General features: G+C 37.1%; 2 protein-coding genes across 2 annotated transcripts in view; one reads left to right on the forward strand and one right to left on the reverse strand.

Moving 5' to 3' along the window:
- The window catches only part of LOC127441992 (adenylate kinase isoenzyme 5-like), a 105,695-nt gene extending 85,725 nt beyond the window's left edge, over positions 1-19,970 (reverse strand). The window contains exons 1-5 of the mRNA XM_051699618.1: positions 19,568-19,970; positions 17,135-17,321; positions 12,586-12,753; positions 9,292-9,464; positions 3,472-3,585 (exon numbers count right to left, since the gene is read on the reverse strand). Coding sequence (XP_051555578.1) covers positions 3,472-3,585; positions 9,292-9,464; positions 12,586-12,753; positions 17,135-17,321; positions 19,568-19,627 — 702 coding nt within the window. The 5' untranslated portion in view covers positions 19,628-19,970. The remainder of the gene's footprint in view (positions 1-3,471; positions 3,586-9,291; positions 9,465-12,585; positions 12,754-17,134; positions 17,322-19,567) is intronic.
- Positions 19,971-21,359: 1,389 nt separating this feature from the next.
- Positions 21,360-25,569, forward strand: part of LOC127441993 (GPI-anchor transamidase-like) — a 48,430-nt gene continuing 44,220 nt past the window's right edge. Inside the window, exons 1-4 of the mRNA XM_051699619.1 lie at positions 21,360-21,499; positions 23,059-23,112; positions 24,353-24,444; positions 24,766-24,901. Of these exons, the coding sequence (XP_051555579.1) occupies positions 21,416-21,499; positions 23,059-23,112; positions 24,353-24,444; positions 24,766-24,901 (366 nt within the window). The 5' untranslated portion in view covers positions 21,360-21,415. The remainder of the gene's footprint in view (positions 21,500-23,058; positions 23,113-24,352; positions 24,445-24,765; positions 24,902-25,569) is intronic.

Here is a 25,569-nt window from a genome sequence, read left to right on the forward strand (position 1 = left end):
CGCCCGAGAGACCGCACCGTGACCTTCGTCGCTCGGAGAGCGAGGTCGGTCACCGAGCGCAGTTCCTGCATCAAATCTGGGGTGGAACTACCCTCGTGCAGTTCTTTCAATGCCTTGGCTTGGTGGACCTGCAGGAGAGCCAATGAGAACATGAACTTTCCACAAACGCTGCCTCCATGTGGGTCGCGCCCAGACACGAAAGACAGCGATCATGACCATCCGAAGTTGAGAGATAACGACCGCAACCAGGAATAACACACAATCAGAAAGGCATCTTTAAAAAGACGTTCCGTATGTGCCGCTCTTTTAGAGAAATATATACTCTTTTAGAGGAAAAAAGCTCTTTCAGAAAATATACAGTACTCTCTTGTTTTCTGCCGAAACGCCCAGGGGCATTCTCTGCAGTGCACCAGTGCAGAGGAGGGAGAAGCCGCTGAAATGTGCCGTCAGATCCAGCAGAGGTGAATGAACAGTAGAATTCAGCTCAATGAGCATGACCGTTCGGCTCTGAAGAGAAAATCTGAATGAGTTGTTGCATACCAGCTCCTTTTATACCCGTATGTCCGGGGGAGTGGCATGCAAATACCACTCGCCAATTTTCATTGGCCTTTTATCAAAGACCAGAGGTATCTCGGGCTCCCAAGAGTGACCCCTAGTGTCACTACATCAACACAACGTCGAGTGAGTGACAGATAGGGAACCCTATTTATATCTAAAAAAATCCCAATATTTTACGATAATCATTGGGAAAATCTTCCAATTATCGATGCGTGAAAAAGCCATTAATCTCAAGTCTAACCCTGACATCGACTCCATTATGAAAAATTACTGACAAGCAGCAGCCCCCATAATTGTGTTCACATTAACAATGGTGAGTATGATTCAGTGGTTATATTTTCACTCAAAAATTACATTTTTACTCCACGTAAAATGTAAGTTTAGGTTTAGGGCTGGGGTTTGGGTTAGGGAGTAGTGTTAATAAAATATGTATTCCTGTTGACTGTATTTCATTATTTACATCTAAAAATACAACTCGCTTTTGGTACCACTCTTTGGATATTTCATCTCATCAACACTTCCAGCTCCGGCCATTGGGGGCAGTGGTTCAAATTTCGGTAAGCACAGATCGAATTGAGCAGCAGACCTTTCAAACTACTGTCGCCGAATTCAGAGTTTGATCAGTCTGAATAATTTTGCATATTCATGGTTTGTGCAGTTCATGGTAATATAAAACAAGTTCAATGTTTAATTAAGGACATTTTGATGTTTTAATTTTTGTTAAAGGGAAACAATTTTGGTAGGGTGTATGTCAGCTTTTGATGTCCAATGTAAAATCTGGGACCTGAAGCCAAACCAGTTGAGAACCACTGCTGTAGAGGGTCAGTGAGTTAGGCATAATAGCAAACGTACCATCTGCTAATGCTGGAAGTGTGGAAGGAAGTGTGTGAGAGAGAACTAATTAGCCATGATGACGCTTAAAGGAGTAGGCTGTCATTTGGAGAAGAATGTGCATTGAGACCTGCAATTGAAAACTGCCAACTAATTTCCTCTCAGCGAGGTTCACATTAGTTCATATTTGACAGGCCTATAGACATTAATATACACCTGTCAGAGGCATTGCATCAATCTCGTCCCTTGAAATTGCAATGATTAATGCCAAGACGCTCCTGTCAAAAACACTGTTATCTAATAGAGCATTTAAAGTGTAGCGTTGAGATCTGCATGTTACCTGGTCAAGTCACTCATGCGGGTGTGAATCAACAGGGTGTAAAATCTTTGTTCTCAACTCTAAATTCTCACATCACAGGTTGCCAAACACATCTTAAGGGACAGTCACACATTCAGCGATTTGCATCAGCAAAGCAACTGCGAGTCATTTAATTCCAGCCTGATCTCATGAAATTTACGTGACCTTGGCAACATTTTTGCAAACCAAAATTACATGCTGTATTACACGTTTGGCTGCAGTTTCCCAGTGAAATTTCCAGCAGGGAGCGCTAAAACTGAGCGAAATTATGTTGTAATCAGACAGAGTTTTGAAAGTGAATATTAGATGGAGGTTTTAATGAGTAAAATGCACTTCCCTAACCTAAAACTTTAACCTAAACTTAACCAATAGTGTCTTAAAAGATAAATGAGAGGTAAACAAAGCAGACATCCTTACCCTAAACCAACACCTTAACCTAACCAATAGTGTTCTTTTCGAAAATGTGACAGAAAAAGTACATTTTCTGAAGCAACCACATAATTTCATGTCACTTCTGTGACACTTTCGTCAGCTTTTGTGCTTGGCTGGGCTTGAAGTGTGGTCTTCCTAGTTCAAAGTCCAACATTCTATCTATCAGAAGATAATCACACTTGAATAAATGTGTAAATGTAGGTGTGTCTGTCATAGAAGCATTAAAATTGATAGGGTTTTTTTTATATGATGCGTTAGAATCAAAATGGTTCGATATCATAACATGGCAGCATGTGAGTAATAGAGTGAAAAATCACTATTTAAAAAGTCATAATCAGCTGTTGTACTCGTGATTTGTGTGAAAGTGAATAAGACACACAGTTGTTGTAGAGCCTCTAAAGTTCATCACGCGTATTCCGACCAACAACAGTAAACAACTAGCAAACTACTGAGCCCATTAGATATTTGGGTTTCCCCAACTGGTCATTTTAAAACCTGATGAACACATCTGTAGTGTAAAAACAGTAACAAACGTTCTGCCTCCACAACTGTATCATCCACTTATGCAATTACCAACTTGACCATAAGAATATGGCCCATTAGCTGTGAATAATCTGACATGTTATATTGTGTCTTCATTTCTGCCTTGCTTTTAAACACTGCTAACAGGAACACTGTGACAAGCTGAGCCTGAAGCTGCAGCTGAGAAAATCCCACTATTAACTATTGCTTTAGGGATTATTTGTGCAATCGTAGGCTGCAGTCATGACAGAATTGACAGATTAAATAGTTTCCTGTGATATGGGAGGTTTTTTATTTATACTGTACATATGGAAAATAAGGTGACAAGATTTTGATATTTTCTTAAAAAAAAAAAAAAAAGAAAAGTGAGTTGGTGCTTTCCCGTGAAAAATGTGCTATGCGGTTGCTAAGGTGTTCTAGGTGGTTGCTTACTGGCCCAATTCAAAAGAGCCCACCCCAAGTCTCTATGATATTCTGGTCCCTAGATATGGCTCAGATCCCTCATTCCCTGTAAATGTATGTGATTTTTTTTATGCTACTTTTATTGTCCGCCAGATAAAAATTATAAGAACTAGAATACCACCAAGAACAAGCACATTTCTCCTTAACAAGCCATACGATTTGAGGTATCATTCATGTCTTCAGCACAAATGGTGTGGGACGAGCTACATGCTAATGGTTTGGGGTTTGTTGAAATCCCTAACTCTAAATAAGTGAAATAATAAAAGTGATGTTTGCCTTAGTAAACACGACTAATAAAATTCACTCACCTGGTCCTCAAAAGAGAGAGCCTGTGCCACGTCTCGAGGGAAGCCATCTATAACTATTCCACTGGCGTCTGGAATTTTCATGATCTTCTGCTTGATCTCGGTTATGGTTGTTTCCTAATGAGGGTAAATAAATATACTCAGTCACAGCCATAATACACACCCACAAAGATTTCTTTTACATCTTTGATACCTTGATTCCAATTTAAATACTCATCAGCATGTACAAGTCAGACTCGATTACTACAATATCAGTCGAATGCGCAACGGTAAACTGGTTTCCCTTCCAAATATAGGAAACCTTATTTTCTGTAAGTAATTTGGTCTTTATAGGTCAATTACTTGCAGGGTAAATGTGCTTTGTAATTCTGGGCTGTTTTAAACTGCACACTAAATCAGTTTAGCGGAAAGGCTGAGGCATGATGTCTCAAATGAGTTGGGCTTCAAGGGCAATCTTTACGTAATTCACTGGAGACTTTCAGAACATTCACTGAATTTCTCAGAGTACAGAATATGTTTTTAAAATAATTTATCCTTGTCAGAATTCTCTATGCTTTTTTCATAATGGAAGAGGATGTGCTTGAAAAGGAAATCATCAAACACTCACAAAAAATTGCACTTGGTGACTAACATATCAAACTTCACATTTTAGGCGATTTTGAGCGCAATTGAGGAATGCAGTGGCATGTTAGGATAACTTTATTGTTCAGTGCTCGAGGGGGAAAATGTTCAAGCATAGCAAATCTAATGATGTGGATGGGATCATTTACGGCAGAGACCAAGAGTCAGTACAAGACAGCTCTAAAAATAAAGTTGTTTGTCCCCCTGCTTGGAATGTAATTCATACACTCAAACACTCTTTTTACTGCAGGTTAACTGGAGCGATCCAGGCAATGTTCAATGCAGAGGACATCTTCATAATACATAGAGACCCTCTTCCCAAACACAGAAACATAATGCTTGTTCCACATGCAAAACTTGCACATGCAAGACTGGTGTACCTAGTTTGCAAAGCTGTTTGTAGTTTGATAAAGCTAATGATACATTTAATGTGACTTCAGAGATAATGAACAGGAATTCATCGGTTCTGATCCAGAACAATCCAGCAGCAATGGCAAATAATTTGGACCTTTGGTACAGATGTTTAAAAGCAAATCAATTTGCTTACAATATTTTGGAAACATAGACAACATACAGTATAATTAAAGTAAAGTGCTTAAAGGAATATTCAATACAAGTAAAGCTCAATCGACAGCATTTGTGGCACAATGTTGATTACCACAAAAATTAATTTTGACTTGTCTCTTCTTTTCTTTAAAAAAAATCAAAAATCTGGGTTACAGTGAAGCACTTCGGGCCAATCCGTAAACGTTAAAATACTCACTGTTCAAAAGTATAGCCAAAAGACGTAAACAATATGTGTGTTAACATGATTTTGGTGAGATAAAATTGCTAGCTAATCTTTTTTGTGTAAAGTTATACCCAATTTTACAACTTTGTTGCCATGACAACGCCGTAAACACTAAAACCCTAAAACGACGATTTAAACTTTACAGCTCAAATAATACAAAAGCTTTAACAGGAGAATGGATAGTTCACCCAAAAAATGAAAATTCTCTCATCATTTACTCACCCTCATGCCATCCCAGATGTATATGACTTTCTTTCTTCATCAGTACACATTTGAAGAAAAACAAAAAAATATTTTAATTCAGTGGGCCCTTAAAATGCAAGTGGATGGTGATCTGACCTTTGAAGCTCCAAAAAGAACAGACAGTTAGCATAAACATCAGCTCTAAGACTCCGCTGGTTAAATGAATGTCTTCTTAAGCGAAACAATTGCTTTTTGGTGCGAAAAAGATATATATTTAAGTACTTTTTAAATGTAAATAATAACTTCTGTCAGCAGCAGTATGCACATCCACGAGAGGGCGGAGTTCACGTGGTCTCTCGTGTGACGTATTCGTATTGGCATGTTATGGACGTAATCTCACGTTTTTTCTTGGATGAGACAACCAGGATGAGCACACAAATGCCTCACTGTGAGTAAACAAACAGATACAAATACAGATCTAAACCAAAACCAATGAAGCTTCTGTACAGCGTTCCTCCTACTCAGTTGTAAACAGTGCTGCTCTTCCGGGTATGTCGCACATGCAACAGTTCTCACGTGAACATGCCAACGCGATTACACCATGTGCATACTCCTGCTGACCAGAAATTATGATTCATACTTAAAAAGTACTTAAATATTGATCTTTTTTTGCACCAAAAGCAATCGTTTCACTTTAGAAGACATAATTTCAACCAGCGGAGTCATATGGATGATGTTTATGCTGACTGTCTATTCATTTTATAACTTCAAAGGTCTGATCACCATCCACATGCATTTTAAGGACCTACTGAGCTAAGATATTTTTCTATTTTTCTTCAGATGTGTTCTGAAGAAAGAAAGTCATACACACCTGGGATGGCATGAGGGTGAGTAAATGAAATGTTTTATTTTTGGGTGAACTATCCCTTTAATGTAAGTGCTATTATAAAATTATAAATTAAAACTTCCATTGTAAGTGCCTATTTTTAAAGAAAATGAGAAATTAGTCAAAATAAATGTTTGTGGTAATCAACATTATACCACAAATACTGTCAATAGAGATTAACTTGTATTGAACCCGAACATTCATTTAAGAGGGGTCATATCATACATTTTATATGATTTTTCCCCTAAGATTTCTTATAATATTAGTCAAGGTGTGTAACATGGGTGTTTTTTTCATGAGGGCAGTATCCATATCCAAACACATTAGTCAGAAACAACACCATAAAAACCTGTCGCACAACGAATGATGAAAACACAACATGCAATTTAATCTGAAATGCTCACAAAATAACCTGTGCTGAAATGTGCCACGCAAACTGTTAAGATTTACATAAGAATTATCAGGGATGTTGTTAGTAATAAACTCCAGCCACTCTTTTCTAAAGTTGGGATCCTTTGGTTTTTCTGGTGTTTAGGAATAATAGTATTAATCCTACTTCCTCATTATTGATTCAATGCGCCTGGGTGGGCAAAGTTTCGGAACAATGAATACATATCGTTATCAACAATGTGGGCAGTAATGGGTGGTCATTACAACACTGAGAAGTTTTGGCCCTTATGTTCCCTTCAAGTATGTCACAGCCTGGAAAAGTCTTCTTTGTCTTCCTAATCCAGTAAATTGTTAGTTGAAATTGGTTTTATTTCTCTGGCAAAGTATAAGGAAGCTAGACTTGACCTGTGTCTCAGTATAGAGGGACATCTAATGCAGATAAGGATTAAATGACTTGGGCTGGTCATTTTATCCTATTTTCAATAATCTTTGCAGAAAGACTGCCCTCTTTTACAAAGTACAAAGCAATTCAGAAGTGCTTTTGGGACTCAATGCGCAGTGGGAGGTCTTATCATCTGTTTCTCTTTTCAATCCTCCTCTCCAAAATATGGTGGCCTCATTTCCAGAGTCACGCACTCTGCTCACAGATGGAAAGTTAATATGCAGGAAAGGGTATGTGGATAAGTTGTTACAAACAGGGAACTTAATATGATTGTTAAGCCTGGGTATATGAATAAAGGGAGAAAAATACTGCAATCTTGACCAAAACTGAGCTTGCCAAAGTAATAATAGTCACCTTATATTTATAGCTGAAGTGTGTCCTTTTTTCAGTGTTGAAATACTTTCTCCTATGCCAGTTTAATATGCAGAGACAACTATAAGACAGTTTCAGGTTGTTTTCCCGCCAAAAAGTGAAAACCGACCAGCTACACTGGCACAACCAATGGCGGGAGTTTAGGACAGACTATTTGTTTTGTTAACCAATGGTAGATGGGGGTTGTGTTCGGGAAATAGAACGATAGAAAAGTCTTTATTTTGGCTCCCTGACCACTTTGGGTTTGTAGTGGGATAATATCCAGCATAAACATGTTAGATGGATATTTAACAGTGCTAATTCATAACTTATTATTTTCAAATGCAAATATTATTTGAATCAAGTAATACATTATAAAACAAAATAAATTATACATGTATAAATGTATGAGTTTTCTTGTCGGCAAACTCACCATAACATTTCTGAAATGAGAAGAGTGCCATGTTGTTCAATCTATCCTGAGACATTTCTGCTCTCAGCTAGTTTTAGAAAGTCTTAACTTTCTAACTGATTGTGACACCACGTCAGGGTTCGTTGGTGGAAATGAGGAAATGGGGAGCAGTGACACGCTTCAGGTGAGGCTTTTATTTTCTCTGCCTTTGTGTGCAGCGTTTGTACTCTTTTCAATGTTCCACTCAGTTCAATAATCAACACTCAAAATAAACAAACTTTTCCACAATACTCCATAGACTCAACACTCAATGTGAACAGATGGCAGTATTGCACACTCATTCTCTCTCTGCCTCTCTGGCGTGTTACGGCCACTTTTGAGGCCTCTCCCCGCTATCACTGTAACAAGAAACAGCTGACGAGCCACAACACTCCCTCTCTCCCGCACACAGACACACGACCACACCCCCATCACCACACTGATATTTACACAGGGTCCAAAATTAGGGCTGGATATTGTTTCAGATTGTTTCACAAGCTCTCGATTCGGTTCTAATTTTGATTTTATTCTATATGGATTCATATAGGTATATTTTATTTTGCATTTTTTATTTTGCATATATATTTGTTACATGTTTATTGTTTACATGCATAAATTGTTCTATTTACAATTATTTACATTGATAATCAGAGCACATGCTAAATTGGTACTGTCTCTTTATTTCCGATTTTGGATTCAGTTCTGTAGTTACATTAACGGAGTAAGCAAATTACATCATGACGTGTCCTCAGTTTGTACCGCATGCTGGCTGATGGACCAGACCACTTTTGCTTTTGTTGAGGGGGGTGGGGGGGTTGCTAACATGGGAGGAGACAATGCAGATTACAGGGGAACTCCCCATTTTTACAGGTGGAAAACAGAATCTTGCAACATTTTATTCCAACCAATAGCAAGTTATTACTATATATATATATATATATATATATATATATATATATATATATATATATATATATTATATATATATATATATATATATATATATATATATAATATAATTGTAATATCAATTAAGATTTCTGTGGGCCCCCCTCCAGTGAGGGCCCCTGTTACTGAGGTCCATCACCCAGTGTCACCCACCTCCTGACATCAAGTGCGATGTTTCATAGTCATCATATCCTGCTTTATGACTTTGATGAGTTTGTGAGCTGTTGGATAGATTATATCTGAAATGTAACCTGGTAACTGAAATTGTAATCAGTAACTTTTAATTATTATAATCTGATTACTTTTGGATTACTTATTACTTGTTTTGTTGAAATCTTGTTTTAAGTGTATAAGGTACCAATGTACACTGCTTTCACCTCCATTTTTTAAGTCAAGATTGATAGGTAATGTAATCAATATGTAATCATGTAATCCAGTAACTTTAAACTGATGACACACTATTAAAAAGGTTATGTAATCCAAATACAAGTACTTGATATTTGTAATCTGGTAACATAATCTAGATTACGTTTAGTCCATTACATTACTAACCAACACTGTTTGTGAGATTTAATTGTCAAATGTTGATTCGGAAAAAGGCTTGGTGCCACCACTGACCAATGGCAAAATTTCTAATATTGAAAAAAAAGGTGCCCTGCCTGAAAAACCAAAAAAGCAGATGCTATGTTTCATGGAGATATCCAGTTATGTGAAGATTTGACCTTTACTTTGACATCCTTTCTCCAATGACTTCAAAATACCTGTGGTGCCAGTTCCCCATTGGTGATGATCCTGGCAATCAGACTCCACTTCCTGTTGCTGGTGGCATTATGGATCATCTTCTTCCTGAGTAGCTCACCCATTGACACATATTCAAAGCCATAGCGCTTGGCGATCTTCAGACATTGTGTCCCTTTACCACTGCCTGGGCCACCTGTTTGGGGACAAGGTGAAAAGAGTATCAACACTCACATAGTGAGTATCAATAGCACCTGTATATCCCTTGAGAGCGAATGAAGCTAGAAGTATGTCTTGAGCTTGCATGATTTCTTAGATTTCCACTGACCTGCTGTCATTGAACAACATGGTTTGCCAAAACCACTTAATTTAAGGACAGATGACCTTAATCATCTCTTTCTTTCAGTCAACATCAAATTATAATGAGCAAATAAAGCACTGTCCTAAATTTGGCAAGAACATTTCTATCCTTCAGGGATCGGCAACCTATGGCATGCATGCTAGCATTGGTACACAGAGGGGTAATCACTGGCACGCCAGCAACAGCGAGAGAGGAGTAGACTATTTTATTTATATAAATTCCACACCTGCATTCCAATCTACATCTTGATGTAATCCTTCCTCATGATCACGCAGCGTGTTTTCATGAGTTGAATGGGAGACTAAACAAAAAGTTCAAATGTGACGAGACTACAGTATACCCAGCAGACTCGTGCAGCACATGCAAGCCATTCGTGCATCACAAGCCGGCAGCACTTTACTTCGGTTAATCGCGTGAGTAAACTTGCCCGCTTTGCTTCGGTCAGGCTGCGTGGATGACAGCCTACATTCTGTGTTTCATTTGTTTCTTTTTGCTTTCAGAACAACACGTGATGTAACAAGGAAATGACCACTATTAATCTGTGAGGTTTCCAACCCAGCATACAGGTACACCCTCCTTTAACCATGGTCAGACACAAAACTACATTAAAAGATTAAAAGAAAACACATAAACCCACATCGTGTGGTTCAAAAATCTGAGTCTATTCAAAATATAAATTAAACCTGGAAATAAAGTTTTAGGATTTTGCAGGTGCAATTCACCAAAAAGGGCTAAATAGTTGATCGGCTTGTGATGTGCGAATGGCTTGCATGCGCAGCGTGAGTCTCGTCACACTTTAATAGTGATTAGCCTCCCATTCAGTTGATTAAAACATGCTGTGTGGAAGGAAGGATTACATCAAGATGTAGATTGGAATGCAGATGCGAAAAACTTCATACAAGTAAAATAGACTGCTCCTCTCTCTCTGTTGACTGCATACTAGTAATTAACCCTCTGTGTGATTTTGAAACATGTATGACATAATATGATAAATATTTAAGATTCCACACAATTTCGTGATCAGTAATCAAATAAGCAGATTTGTGACTAACTGTGTTAACTCATTTTGTACAAAAAGACATGTTTTCTTTCATTAAAGCACTTTCACAAGATGCTCTGTGACAATTCACATGCAAGATTTTTTACAAGATTTTTAAGCTGATAATATCATTTGTAATGAAAATAAACGATTAAAATAGAAAAATGCAAAATAGAAACATTTTCGTCAGCACAGCCATTGACCAGGAAAATAAAAAATGGCACTCCATGACAAAAAGGTTGCCGACCTCTAGTAGAAGTTGGGGTAGTCATTTTGCATTTGTAGAAATGCATCACTTATCTGAGACAGAGAAAGGAGCAAATATAGTATTAATAATAACTACATCATTCTGAATTAAATTTCTTTAGAAAATGTTAGTGTCGCTTGCCCATGCCAAAGTTGCTGCCACAATACTAGGAGGTTGTGGGAGGGTGTCAGGATGATGCTATGTGGTTGTTAAGGTGTTTGGGTGGTTGCTAGGGCATTCCTAGGCAGTTTCTAGGGAGCTTTGTGTGCTTGCTACACTGAAAGAAAACGATTAATTGGCTCAACAACCATAATGTAAGAAAATAAGTAGCTTCTACTCAGAAACGTACATATTTAGAAATGTTTTAGCTAAATTTGCATGAATGTGTACAACACATATCAATTATAAGGCGATCTTAGAGTGATACATAAAGTAAAAGGATAATTGTGAGTTCCTTCAATATCCACTTTCACTTTCACATACTTCTTCTTTTGTTTTTGGCGATTCACATTCTTTGTGTATATCGCCACCTACTGGGCAGGGAGGAGAATTTATGGTAAAAACGGACTTAAATATTGATGTGTTTCTCACCCACACCCTTTCATATCGCTTCTGAAGACATAGATTTGAACCCTGGAGTCTTACGGATTACTTTAATGCTGCCTTTATTGAGCTTCAAAATGTTGGTACCCATTCACTTGCATTGTATGGACCTTCAGAGCTGAGATATTCTTCTAAAAATCTTACATATGTAGGTTACTTAATTGATGGAATATACATGTTTATTTGCTTGTGGGCTAAATCCATCATTGGTAACATGTTTCTTAGGCAAATGAAATGAATACATCAATACATCAAAAAGAAATGTATGCAAGGAAGTCAGATAAGGTATGAGGGAAATGTAGAACTCTCAGACATCCCAATCTGAACAATCTGAACTGTTCACACCTGGTATTAACATCCGTCTCTGGTTATCTATTCACAAGTGCACACATCCGTTTACACCTGGTATTAACATGAGTCTAAAATGCAACTCATATGACTAGGGGAAGGTCACTGATTTCATGACAGCATCCATTACCTACTAGTCAGTGTGTAAGCCCCCCCCCCCCCCCATGTATATTATACATGAATTTTAATCAAACAAATGTGAGGTTTCAAGCCAAAAGCTCAGTTATTTTAGTCAAGTATTACTTCAGATGTGTGCCTTTCACATTATTCATTTTTATGTATTGATTTGCAGACACTTGGAATCAAATCAATGTTGACACTGCATACAAGTGAGTAGGTGGTCCTTCGCTGTTGCCCTAAATGCATCCGGACAGATTAGTTTTTACACTATAAATGTAATGTGGTCACAAGCGTTTCTGACTACCTCCAAATCTAAATTCGACTTGTATTTCTCTTTTATCTGATAGTTGAGATTTATCTCTGCATATTAGAATTTGATAGGAGAAAGTATTTAAACACTGAAAAATTACACACATCAGCTTTAAGTATTTTATCACATGCATTGAATTTATACCAATATTTACCCACATAAAACATATCCAAGAGCACATACATAAACACCAATCTTTTTTCTCAAACACCTTACACATGCAAATAGGTTTAAGCCTTAAGTTTCAAGCCTGTTATCCATGATAAAAGTACCCATATATTGGACTTACCTATGATGAGGATGACTTTGGGTCTGGGTCTAGAAGGGTCAAACACTTCATACTCCTCTATGAGCTCCGCTGTCTCCGACAGGTCTGAGTCACTCTCTATGGAGAACTGGTTGATAGGTGGGAGGCGGTCGTACCTCCGATAGGGGAAGTTGGGGCTGTCTGGGAGAACTATATGAATGAATGCAAATACTTGAGTTAGAGATGCTCTGGTATCCTTAAACAAACTTGCAAATCAATTTTTTTGACAATAATTCATACTATACAGGTACATCTCAATAAATTAGAATGTCGTGGAAAAGTTCATTTATTTCAGTAATTCAACTCAAATTGTGAAACTCGTGTATTAAATAAATTCAATGCACACAGACTGAAGTAGTTTAAGTCTTTGGTTCTTTTAATGTGATGATTTTGGCTCACATTTAACAAAAACCCACCAATTCACTATCTCAAAAAATTAGAATATGGTGACATGCCAATCAGCTAATCAACTCAAAACACCTGCAAAGGTTTCCTGAGCCGTCAAAATGGTCTCTCAGTTTGGTTCACTAGGCTACACAATCATGGGGAAGACTGCTGATCTGACAGTTGTCCAGAAGACAATCATTGACACCCTTCACAAGAAGGGTAAGCCACAAACATCCATTGCCAAAGAAGCTAGCTGTTCACAGAGTGCTGTATCCAAGCATGTTAACAAAGTTGAGTGGAAGGAAAAAGTGTGGAAGAAAAAGATGCACAACCAACCGAGAGAACCGCAGCCTTATGAGGATTGTCAAGCAAAATCGATTCAAGAATTTGGGTGAACTTCACAAGGAATGGACTGAGGCTGGGGTCAAGGCATCAAGAGCCACCACACACAGACATGTCAAGGAATTTGGCTACAGTTGTCGTATTCCTCTTGTTAAGCCACTCCTGAACCATAGTCAACGTCAGAGGTGTCTTACCTGGGCTAAGGAGAAGAACTGGACTGTTGCCCAGTGGTCCAAAGTCCTCTTTTCAGATGAGAGCAAGTTTTGTATTTCATTTGGAAACCAAGGTCCTAGAGTCTGGAGGAAGGGTGGAGAAGCTCATAGCCCAAGTTGCTTGAAGTCCAGTGTTAAGTTTCCACAGTCTGTGATGATTTGGGGTGCAATGTCATCTGCTGGTGTTGGTCCACTGTGTTTTTTGAAAACCAAAATCACTGCACCCGTTTACCAAGAAATTTTGGAGCACTTCATGCTTCCTTCTGCTGACCAGCTTTTTAAAGATGCTGATTTCATTTTCCAGCAGGATTTGGCACCTGCCCACACTGCCAAAAGCACCAAAAGTTGGTTAAATGACCATGGTGTTGGTGTGCTTGACTGGCCAGCAAACTCACCAGACCAGGTATTGTCAAGAGGAAAATGAGAAACAAGAGACCAAAAAATGCAGATGAGCTGAAGGCCACTGTCAAAGAAACCTGGGCTTCCATACCACCTCAGCAGTGCCACAAACTGATCACCTCCATGCCACGCCAAATTGAGGCATTAATTAAAGTATTGAGTACATATACAGTAAATTAACATACTTTCCAGAAGGCCAACAATTCACTAAACATTTTTTTTTTATTTGTCTTATGATGTATTCTAATTTTTTGAGATAGTGAATTGGTGGGTTTTTGTAAAATGTGAGCCAAAATCATCACAATTAAAAGAACCAAAGACTTAAACTACTTCAGTCTGTGTGCATTGAATTTATTTAATACACGAGTTTCACAATTTGAGTTGAATTACTGAAATAAATGAACTTTTCCATGACATTCTAATTTATTGAGATGCACCTGTATGTAGTAGATGTGAAACATTGGATTGTAAAAAGCTTGGAATACTATCACAGCCTCAGATGGCATGTCTACAGACCGCCTACATTCTGATGCATATTGCTGCACACAAAAGTACTTTCTCAATCTAGTAAAGCTCTAATCTGATACTCAACGCAACTTCCACGTGTATGGACACAGGTTTTTTATCTGAAACAATGTCATGTTTACAAGGTATCGGCTTGATACATCGAGCTGTTAATCACTGGATTTGCCAAAGTTGGTGAGATTACTGGCATTAAGTCTATAAACTCAATGAGCATTTTATTAGGAACACTATGGTCCTATTAAAGTGTCTGACGTGGTCTTCTGCTGTTGTAGCCCAACCGCCTCGAGGTTCGATGTATTGTGTATTCTGAGATGCTATTCTGCTCACTGCAATTATACACTGCTTCTCACTGGATGTTTTTAGTTTTTCACACCATCCTCTTTACACTCTAGAGCAGAGGTGCCCAAACTTTTTTCTACGAAGGGCCAAAAATCAAACTTGATTGAGGGCTGTGGACCAAAAGAGAACATTGCATTCTAACAAACTCAGGGCCTGAAATTCATTTCTGATAATGATGGGGGGCTCATATGGGGGCATTTTTTTACCTTTACAAAGGTTGTTTTTTTGTTTGTTTGTTTTTTTCTAGCCTTATGACTCTGTCATCCTTTTAAGTCAAAAACTTTAATTAAACAATTAATTCAATTTTAAAATGGCATGTTTCAATAATTACAAAATTGCATGATCTCTGCATTACATAATGTGCATTGTGACTGAATTGTTTTTTTTTTTTTTTTTTTTTCTCATTCACATATTTTCAAATATTCTGGCTATTAAATTAACAGCCTACAAAACAAATGCACAGCACAGTATTTGACAGCATTTCTCCAGATTTGGAATGAGGACCTTATAAAAAAAAACTTAGCAACTCCTTCAAGCCAATTTAATAAAACAAAGAACATTATTCAGAGATATGATTCATATACCAAAAGTGGTTAATGTTCTGTAAAATTATTATTGTATCATTAATAACGTTCTATTTAACATCAAGACTATTTAACACATCCAGATATGATTTTTGTTAATATTTTTATAAACTACAATGTGGCATATGGTAATTTTAGCGCGGGAGCATGACACCGAACTGATGCGCAGAGAGAGAAGTGGAGTGCCCGTCTGTGCGCGTTTATGGTGCAACATCTGCACAACGGACAGCACAAAACAAATAATGTTCATCGAAAATTCTAATGAAGTTCGCTATGGATATATCTGGAATTATATCAGATTGCAGGGGAATATATATATATATATATATATATATATATATATATATATATATATATATATATATATATATATATATTTTTTTTTTTTTTTGCATTTTTTTTTTGTTGTTGTTTTTTTTTTGCCTAGAGCAAATTGGAACTAGATATGAAAATGAGAGATGTAACAGGTGTTTACGCGTCTCTCTTCACCATGCAGCTGGTTCATTACGCAAAACATTTTTGCTATTTCTGCCTTTCTTGCAAATGTGCTGCATTATGAATAATGAGGGAGCGCCAAGATATGAAAGGTGCATGCACTTGCACTGTTAACAGCTTTGTTGATTATAAACAGGTACGATATAGTTTTATCGCGTTGCTCGCTTACGGAGACGTGGTATAACGCCATTTGCATGTCGAATTAACAGGTTAAGAAAAGTTTATACATCTGTAACATCTTAAGTTCAGTAACTATGTGACAAAGCGCTTCCTCTAGAGAGAGAGGGAGAGACAGAGCGAATTTACTCGTGCAGCTTCTTGAATTACAGTTTGTTACAAAAACAAGTTTATTGATTTGATTTGTTCATCTGTATCTGTTGGTTTACTAATTTGTAGCTGCACTGTTAAGTGAATAAAATGTGTGGGAATGTCCCGAATTATGAAAGTGGAAATTGCGGGAATTATTAAAATTGTGCGCAATACCCGCTCCGAATTCCAGGCTCTGCAAACTGTATTATATTAAAATATTAAAGTTGCCCTGGTTCCCCTCCTTTATGATTCATTACACACACACACACACACACACACACACACACACACACACACACACACACCATTACTCTGCAATCTGCTAAATTAATGCAATGAAAAGCTGCATCAAAAGCATTTTTTTTTCTCTTGTCATATATGTCAAGGCAGGCCAAATCAAAGGTCATCGCGGGAAAAACCAGACCCTAAATGGCATGTAAGAACAAAATAAACTGCGCTTAACTAATTTACATGTCAGTCAGAGCATCTTTCTATCTAAGTGGGTGGTCCTTGGCCGGAAGAAGCTGAAATTTGGACTAGACATTTTGCCTTGTAGTCAAAGGTCTGGCTATGCAAGACAAGGGAAGTCATAGCTCAATCAGCCTAGAGTCTGATGGTCTATAATTGGACGAATAGGTTTTGTTTAGTGGGGAAACTCATTATGTTTTACTGTACAGGTACTTTGCATCAATTTGCCTTTGTGTATTGCCGCAAGGTGTGTTGAACAATGTTACCAAGCAAAAAGACAGGAAAACCCCACTGGTGCATCCCATAGTTTAACTAATCCAGAATAATAAAGAAAGAGCCTGTTGCGTAATATTCAGCACAAGCAGTAGTTTGTGTCCAGCTCTTGTTTACATTCATTTAAGAGTTGCTTTGAATTCGCACTTGCGTTGGCTGACAACACCTAATTCAACATCTCAGTTTTTCTCAACTCACCATTTCGGAAAAAAGAACGTCGTGACTGCCCACCATTGAGAGGCGGTAAAGACTTCTTCTCCTGTCCAACGAATGTGTCCCACCGAACTTTGTCAGTTCCGCCGAGCTCCCTCACCTTTTTAAGACAGGTCTCTAGATAGTCTATTGGGTCATCCGGTCGGTAGTACACCAGACCAGTCAACAGACTCTGGGAAAGCAGTGACAGATCAAGAGAAAAAAACCTCTTTGTTATAGTTTATCTGTAATTACCTTTCTACGGGTTAACCTTTGTATTTATGTGTTATTACGTTGTAGTTAGACAATACATGACCAGTGCAGTTTACAGGTATATACTGTATCAAGGGAAACTGTTATACAATGTTATTACTATGCAACAACTGCATGAAATTACTAATAAAATGGTAACACTTTACAATAAGTTTCCATTTGTTAACATTAGTTAATGCATTAGGTATCATGAACTAACAATGAACAATACATTTGTTACACAATTTATTCATCTTTGTTAATGTTAGTTAATAAAAATACAATTGTTCATTGTTAGTTCATGTTAGTTCATGGTGCATTAACTAATGTTAACAAATACAACTTTTGATTTTAAAAATGTATTGCTGAATGTTGAAATTAACACTAACCAAGATTAATAAATGCTTAATAGGTATGGTTCATTGTTAGTTCATGTTAACTAATGTTAACAAATTGAACCTTATTGTAAAGTGTTACCAATAAAATTCATCATCATATGTCATAGTGTTGGGTAAGTTACTTAAAAAAGTAATCCTCTACAAATTAAAAACTACTTCTCTAAAAATTATAATCAGATTACTTAACTGATTACTTTATTGAAAAGTAATCACATTACTAACTACTTTCCTTTTTTTTTTTCTCCCCTTTTTCTCCCCAATTTGGAATGCCCTATTCCCAATGTGCTCTAAGTCCTCGTGGTGGCGTTGTGACTCGCCTCAATCCGGGTGGTGGTGGACGAATCTCAGTTGCCTCCGCGTCTGAGACTGTCAACCCGCGCATCTTATCACTTGTTGAGAGCGTTACCACGGAGACATAGTGCGTGTGGAGGCTTCACGCTATTCTCCGCAGTATCCATGCACAACTCACAACGCGCCCCATTGAGAGTGAAAACCACATTATAGCGACCACGAGGAGGTTACTCCATGTGACTCTACCCTCCCTAGCAACCGGGCCAATTTGGTTGCTTAGGAGACCTGGCTGGAGTCACTCAGCACGCCCTGGATTTGAACTCGCGACTCCAGGGGTGGTAGTCAGCGTCAATACTTGCGGAGCTACCCAGGCCCCCATTACTTTTCTTTCAAGTTAATTTCTAAAACACTTGTCACAATTGTTCTTTTTTTTTTTGTTTTTCCGCCCAACAATTTTAAAATAATGTCTATTTTCTCCTTGTTTATTGTCGCACACCCTTTAGCTGTCTCTGAAATGCAAACAGACATACATTTAAACATATGAATTCACATTTTAACTGTATTACACATAAATAATATTTTTTAGAAATATTTGTAACCCAAGTAATGTACTTTAAAGTAATTACTTTTATTGAAATCAGTAACTGTAATCTGATAATAAGAATTTAAAATGTAATGCATTACACTACTTTTTGTGTCTAAAAGTAATTAGATTACAGTCATTAATTACTTTGTAATCCGATTACACCCAAAACTGTTTATCACAAATCCTCATCATCATCACCACCATATATGTCAAGGACAATCAAAACCAAGTTGGACCAAACTCTTTAAAGAAAGAGAAATGGTCCTCCGGGTTAACACTAACAGTGTAAAGAGAGGTCTTGACTCCAGTATGGCATTTTCCATAAAAAAGTAAACAAAATTGAAAAACAGTAGATTATTGCATCATTCAGTTGAAAACAGTTATCCAGACTGTTATAGCCTGTTATTTCCTATAAGACTGACTTTTATAATCACTGTCTAAAGCTTCTGAAATTACGCCTGCCGTACTAAACAACAACAATGGAAAATCAGCGATGTTGACTGTAGTTAGAGACATAATTGTGTTTTGTATCCTTGTGCGTAAAAACCTATCGGACGCCATTATCTAGTATAATGCAATACAACATTCCAGTAACATATTTATAGTATGAAAATACACAGTCAACTATTACGCTTTAATTAAGCTACTCATTAATTATGAATCATTACAACTTTAATTGATTAACTTTTTTATTTACTAAGTAGGCCTATAGAATCAACAACATAATACGATTCTTTACACGCTTTATTCCATTGATTCTTCTAGATTGCTAGCACTCGGATTGGAGAGGACATGAGGCAATAACAGAATTTTACATGCCACATTTTTATTCAAGTAACTTGTTAAGGCTGTTTCTTTTGTTACGTCTATGATTTCTTTCTTTAGGGTTCACCAATGAAAAAAGTTCCTCACCTCAAAGAGTAGTGGTATCTCTCTTCTGGAGAGATATTCCTTCGCATCGCTGGTGCTCATATCTGTCTTGAGAAACTATCGATCCTCTTGCGTTGAGTAGATAAATAATCTGTTGTGTTATAGGCAGTTGCTGGTACACGAATCCGTGATGTTGTCCCGATCTTAACGCATTCTCCAAGTGTCTAGAAAACTAGATGGATAAAGATAGCGACTCTCTGAGTAAATAGATGTACATGTGACATGCTGATTAGTTCCAGCCTCTCCCGTTAGTCATTAGTCTCTCACTTCAGTCTTTGAAAACCGCCGACACGAGACGCTACAGCTGCATGCTGCCCGCGCGCTGCTGGAGAGACTGATGTTGCGCGCTCTCACAAGCTTTATGATGCGCGTCTCTCCGAGTTCATCTGAAATAACAAGGACAAATTGTGAGAACGTGTCACATTTTCCTTTCACTTTAACATTCAAACTGCACTCCTGAGACCTAGCTATAAATAAATAAATAGATAAATAAATCATAAAAAATGCATTTAGATATTTTGACGTCTTTATATACATGTTAAAAATATGTTTTTGAATAAATAACAGATTGCATCATTATTTTATTTTTATTTAATCTGATTAATATCATTATCTTATTATTATGTCATCATCATTATTGTTATGCAATATATTAATATTATCATATTGGCCACACCCTCAGACATTTAGTAGGCTTTCTCAGAAAAGCACAAACTGTTCTCTTTAGGATACACCTGTTAAAACAATAGCATGCAAGCTGGGTCTCAAGAGATATCCATATGTCAATTACAATGGGCAGACATGAATTGCTGTGTCTCATGAGGGCATGTTGGTGTATTCCAGATTATGTTGCTAGTATATAATCTATAGTATAGTATATATACTGCTAGTATATGTGGCCCTGTAGTGTAGTATTTCTGACATCATTTTCGCAGTGAATGTCACACAGGCAGCGACTGATGATCTAAAAATGTTTAGTGAGGGATTTTGAAACGTTTTATCCTCTATTTGACCTAACATCTCAGTTAATCCACTGTCAGTGCTCCAGAGTGCCTCATAAATAGGCCAGTGGCGGTTCTAGAGCCTGGCCCCCCATGTGACCCCCCCCCCCAACACACACACACAAATATGAGCATGATTATTTTTAGTGCTTTCACTTTTGCTTGATGAATGTGGCCTTTCTGAAATTGAGAACATTTTTTTTTTATTATTATTATAATTTTTTTTTTTTTTTTTTGTAATTTACAGTACACACTGTACCTGTTGGCTGCTGCTTAAACGTATGGGGCCTGGGACTAGTATTTGATATGTGACCCTTTTGCTTTAATGACAGCGTGCACTCAAGCTGGCATGGACCCCACAAGTTTGTGCAAAACCTGATAATCCATGTTTTCTAGCACGATTTGAGAATGTTCCAGAGAGCTTCAATGGAAGCAATGAAATCCGACCTTTTGTACAAAGTAGTTAACAATGGTCAATTAGTGGCCTACAAATAGTGCAGAATGTTTACTATTTCCTTTTCATTTCAAATCATAACTTTCCTATGTTTAATTTTTTATTTTATTTATTTATTTATTTATTTTTCAAAATCTGAAACTTTCAGTATATTTCTAGGGTTAAATAATAGTAATAATCATAATCATCATAATAATAAAAACAATTAACCGTAAATTCAAGAAAAAGTATATATTTATAAAAAGTCCTTATGCATTTTCTGTAAATATCTGATCGGTCAATTTTATTTTGGAAAAGGGCTTTTACGCAAACCGGAAGTAGAAATCTTCCTGACTGTAAACCGCGCCTGTCACTACACCGGTGACAAAAATCAACATGGATTATTGCTATTTAATGACAAAATGTGCATTTATATATTTGCTTTTTTCCATACCTCGTGCACACTGTGATTATGTTGAGGTAAGTGTCTTCATTAACAGCTGGTGTATAGTGTCATTTCTTGATTCACTGAATAGGCAGTGAAGCTTTCAGCAGTCACAGTTCCGCTCCGAGCAAATCCTTTAACCTTTTTGAAAGAATGAGTAAATCTAAAATCACACGTTGTGTTCAGAGGCAGTTGACAAACATTAGTATTGTTGCCATTGCCATTTCTCACTCATGAACAATTATAATACAAATGTTCCCATTGACTTTCTGTGCATGTGACAAAATGACGTCTTAATTGTGTCAGATTTTCTCTCTCTCATCCTTCAGTTCTCTCTGACATTAGACTTTGTGTGCAAGCTTTCGTACATTTCAGAAATGTCATATCAATCATATCGATTTTAATATTTCTAAATATGTGTAATATTATGCGATCATTAATGTATTGATGGAGGTATATCAAATGTGTTTAACGTAGAGGACACTGTTCGTGAGCAGTAACCTGCAGTCTTCCTGTTATCTCTCTTCAGTCTAGCTTCTTGGCTTATAATGATTTTTCTTTCATTTCATTTGTCATTATTTTTCTTCAGTCCCTGTTTCATTCTACAGGACATTCTGTTTACGCTTACAGATAAAATTGTAATTTGCATAGATGATCTTGAATATTTGGCTATTTTGCCAAACTAGTTTTAAAGCATCAACAAACATGCACATGATGTTTTAAGCCACTTCTGCAGAACTACTGCAAACACATCTGAATACAGTCACTACATACCATGTCATTGTACACTATACAGCACAAAACAGCATTCAGTTCATATATATGGAGGTATTTTTGGCTGTAAGCCCTTACCACTATATTACATCCATAATTCGGTGGCTTTCATTAGCTTTCAAACAGTAGACAAAGTCTCTGTGTCACTTTGATTTTCTCTTTTGACTTGCCTGAAAAGAACAAATTTTTACATGTTGTGTCGGTTTTAAGAGTTTGATTATATTAATAACGCGATACTAGGGGGCCTGGGTAGCTCAGCGAGTATTGACGCTGACTACCACCCCTGGAGTCACGAGTTTGAATCCAGGGCGTGCTGAGTGACTCCAGCCAGGTCTCCTAAGCAACGAAATTGGCCTGGTTGCTAGGGAGGGTAGAGTCGCATGGGATAACCTCCTCGTGGTTGCAGTTAGGGGTTCTCGCTCTCAGTGGGGCACGTGATATGTTGTGCGTGGATCGCGGAGAGTAGCATGAGCCTTCACATGCTGTGAGTCTCCGCGGTGTCATGCACAGCGAGCCACGTGATAAGATGCACGGATTGACTGTCTCAGAAGCGGAGGCAACTGAGACTTGTCCTCCGCCACCCGGATTAAGGTGAGTAACCGCATCACCACGAGGACCTACTAAATTGTGGGAATTGGGCATTCCAAATTGTGGAGAAAAGGGAATAAAAAATAAATAAATAAATAACGTGATACTAGACCCTAGGAATCACATTACAACCAAAAAGGAATACTTTCATCTTTTAAATTCACATTGAGTCTTGTTCATTTGTTATTAGTACACTTTTAATAGTGCATTTCATTTTCTGATTGTTGTTTAGACCAAAGCCGGCCAGTTCTTCAGCAGTGGCCACACCAACAACTGGGCAGTCCTGGTAAGACTTTTGATGATTTAGTTTTTCTTTTTATGTAAATAATCCCAAACATGTGCTTTCCTTATTCAAATGTCATATAAGTTTTAATGTACAGTCAGCTGGTCATTATAACAATGTATCCGTTGCTTAGTACAGCAGTCAATTATACGGTTTCTTGGTCATGATATTTGCTTGTTGAATGCAGTGATTGATGAATCAGAATAAAGTACTGCAAGGAGCCATGTCATAAATAGAGATATATATTACAATAATATGTGATTAGTAAAAGTATTGCTCTCTGTTGCTCGTCGGTAAACCAGATTTATCTTGTGGCAACCGGAAAGATTTATTAATGTAAATGGGAAAAAAAAGTTCAGTGAACTTAATAAAATTAAGTACAACTTTTTAATTGGGATGCTGTTTTTAATTAAATAAAATTTTTTGAACAAAAGCTAATTTATTTGAATTAATCTGATCAAGTCTTGTTTTTACGAACTTGAATAAATTTTGTCACATCTACTTGATAAAAATTTGTCTAAGTCATAATTGTATTTACGTTGAGGGAATTTAATTTATACATTTCCATTTATTTATTTGTAATTATAAAAAACTGCAAGCTTGTAGTCTCAGCAACAGAGGACGACATCTTGCCAATGAGTTTAAAGTCAAGCTTTCCAACCAGGCAACACACAAACCACAATGACGGTGACACTTAACATCGTATTTTTGGAAATAGATGCACTCATTTGACACAAAACCCAAAGGGACAACAAACACAACACCGCCAGTGCAAATACTGTAATAAAAAGCAATATTAAGACATTGATTCACAATTTTTACTCATGCATTCTGGGAGCCTGACATCACATGTACATCTGTCTGGTCATGGCCAATGAAATATACTTAAGCTGTTCCAATGCAAATGGATTAAATGACCTTCCATTTTTCAAATTTAAATTGATTGCACACAATGAAATTAAGTTGGAAAAAAAAATCCAAGAATTGTGTTATATAAGCTCATTTTAAGTAACTAAATTCAACAAGGAGCAATTTTTTTTTTATTTATTTTTTTTTTTTTTTTGAGTGTACAGTGAGTATGTTAAAATATCATTAGCCATCTTCATTTTCATTTCCTTTTTATAGCATAATTTTATAATGCATTTAAAACATTTACATGTTTTTCTTAGTTTCTCGTAACTCAAGATGTTTCCTGAGTTGTTGCATTTCCCATTATTTTTGAAATCTATATGTTTATGTTTAGGTCTGCACATCTAGATTTTGGTTTAATTACCGACATGTGGCAAACACACTGTCTGTATACAGGAGCGTAAAGAGACTGGGCATTCCAGACAGGTAAACTTTAACAGTCATGTGGTTCAATAACACTCTTGTCTTTTCTAGCCAGACTTGTAGAGGAAATGCCTATTGAATCACAATATAACTGGACCAACCTATTGAATATGAATCATTTTTACCTCCTGGCATCCTCATTATAGCGACACTTTATTTTAATTGTCTTTAACCCACTGATTTACTGTTAGTTAAGTTGTATTCTCCAGAGATAGCTGTCTTTTATAAAAGTGAGGCAGTGATATTTGTGTCTCTAGCCACAGGAAAGTCTCGCACAGTCTTCCTGTCTGCTCTGATCAGATGTGTTTGCTCTGCTTTCCACAGTCACATTGTGCTGATGCTAGCCGATGATATGGCCTGTAACTATAGAAACCTCAAACCAGCCACTGTGTTCAGCCATAAAAACATGGAGCTCAATGTTTATGGAGACGATGTGGAGGTGGATTATCGCGGTTATGAGGTGAGGTTGCTCTTGCCCAACATGGTTTTGCACTAACATCACTCAGACTTGTCATTGCCTTGTAAAATCTGATAGTTCTTCCAATACAAGAAAATGTTGTAATCTTTTGTTCGGTTTAGGATGGATATGATGGTCATATATGTAGTGTGCATTTCATAAAACAATTTTGAATTGAATCAAAATTTTGAACCAAATTTGAATCAAATCATCAAAACCAGATGATCCAAGACAGACACAAACCAAGACCTAACCCCAAGATCCAAAAAACCAAGCTGTCCATTTTAAAGAAGCTAAATAGAGAAAATTCTTGATGTACTGCAGCATTTATTTCAAACACTGAGCTACTGTATTCAGTGGCTGGGTGGGCATTCAAAGCCATGACATTGTAAATTCTCTGTATTGGTGAACGTACCACGCTGACTAGTGGTTGATGTAAGTATCTCCTTTGTATGCTGGAAATAAACTTTTGGTCTTGTCTCAGACCATAAAGCCAAGATCAACATCCAGAAGAAGACTAAATTTTGTGACCCAGACCAAAACACTGAGTAATGAGACCCAGACGAAGACCATGAGATCAAGACTCCAGCTCTGTGATTGACATAGATCTGGTGATTTTTCAAAATATGAAGTGATTATCTACGTATTTCCTAAATGTAGTCTGTGGGTTG

This window comes from Myxocyprinus asiaticus, chromosome 6 (genome assembly GCF_019703515.2).
Source record: "Myxocyprinus asiaticus isolate MX2 ecotype Aquarium Trade chromosome 6, UBuf_Myxa_2, whole genome shotgun sequence".
Classification (NCBI taxonomy): Eukaryota; Metazoa; Chordata; class Actinopteri; order Cypriniformes; family Catostomidae; genus Myxocyprinus; species Myxocyprinus asiaticus.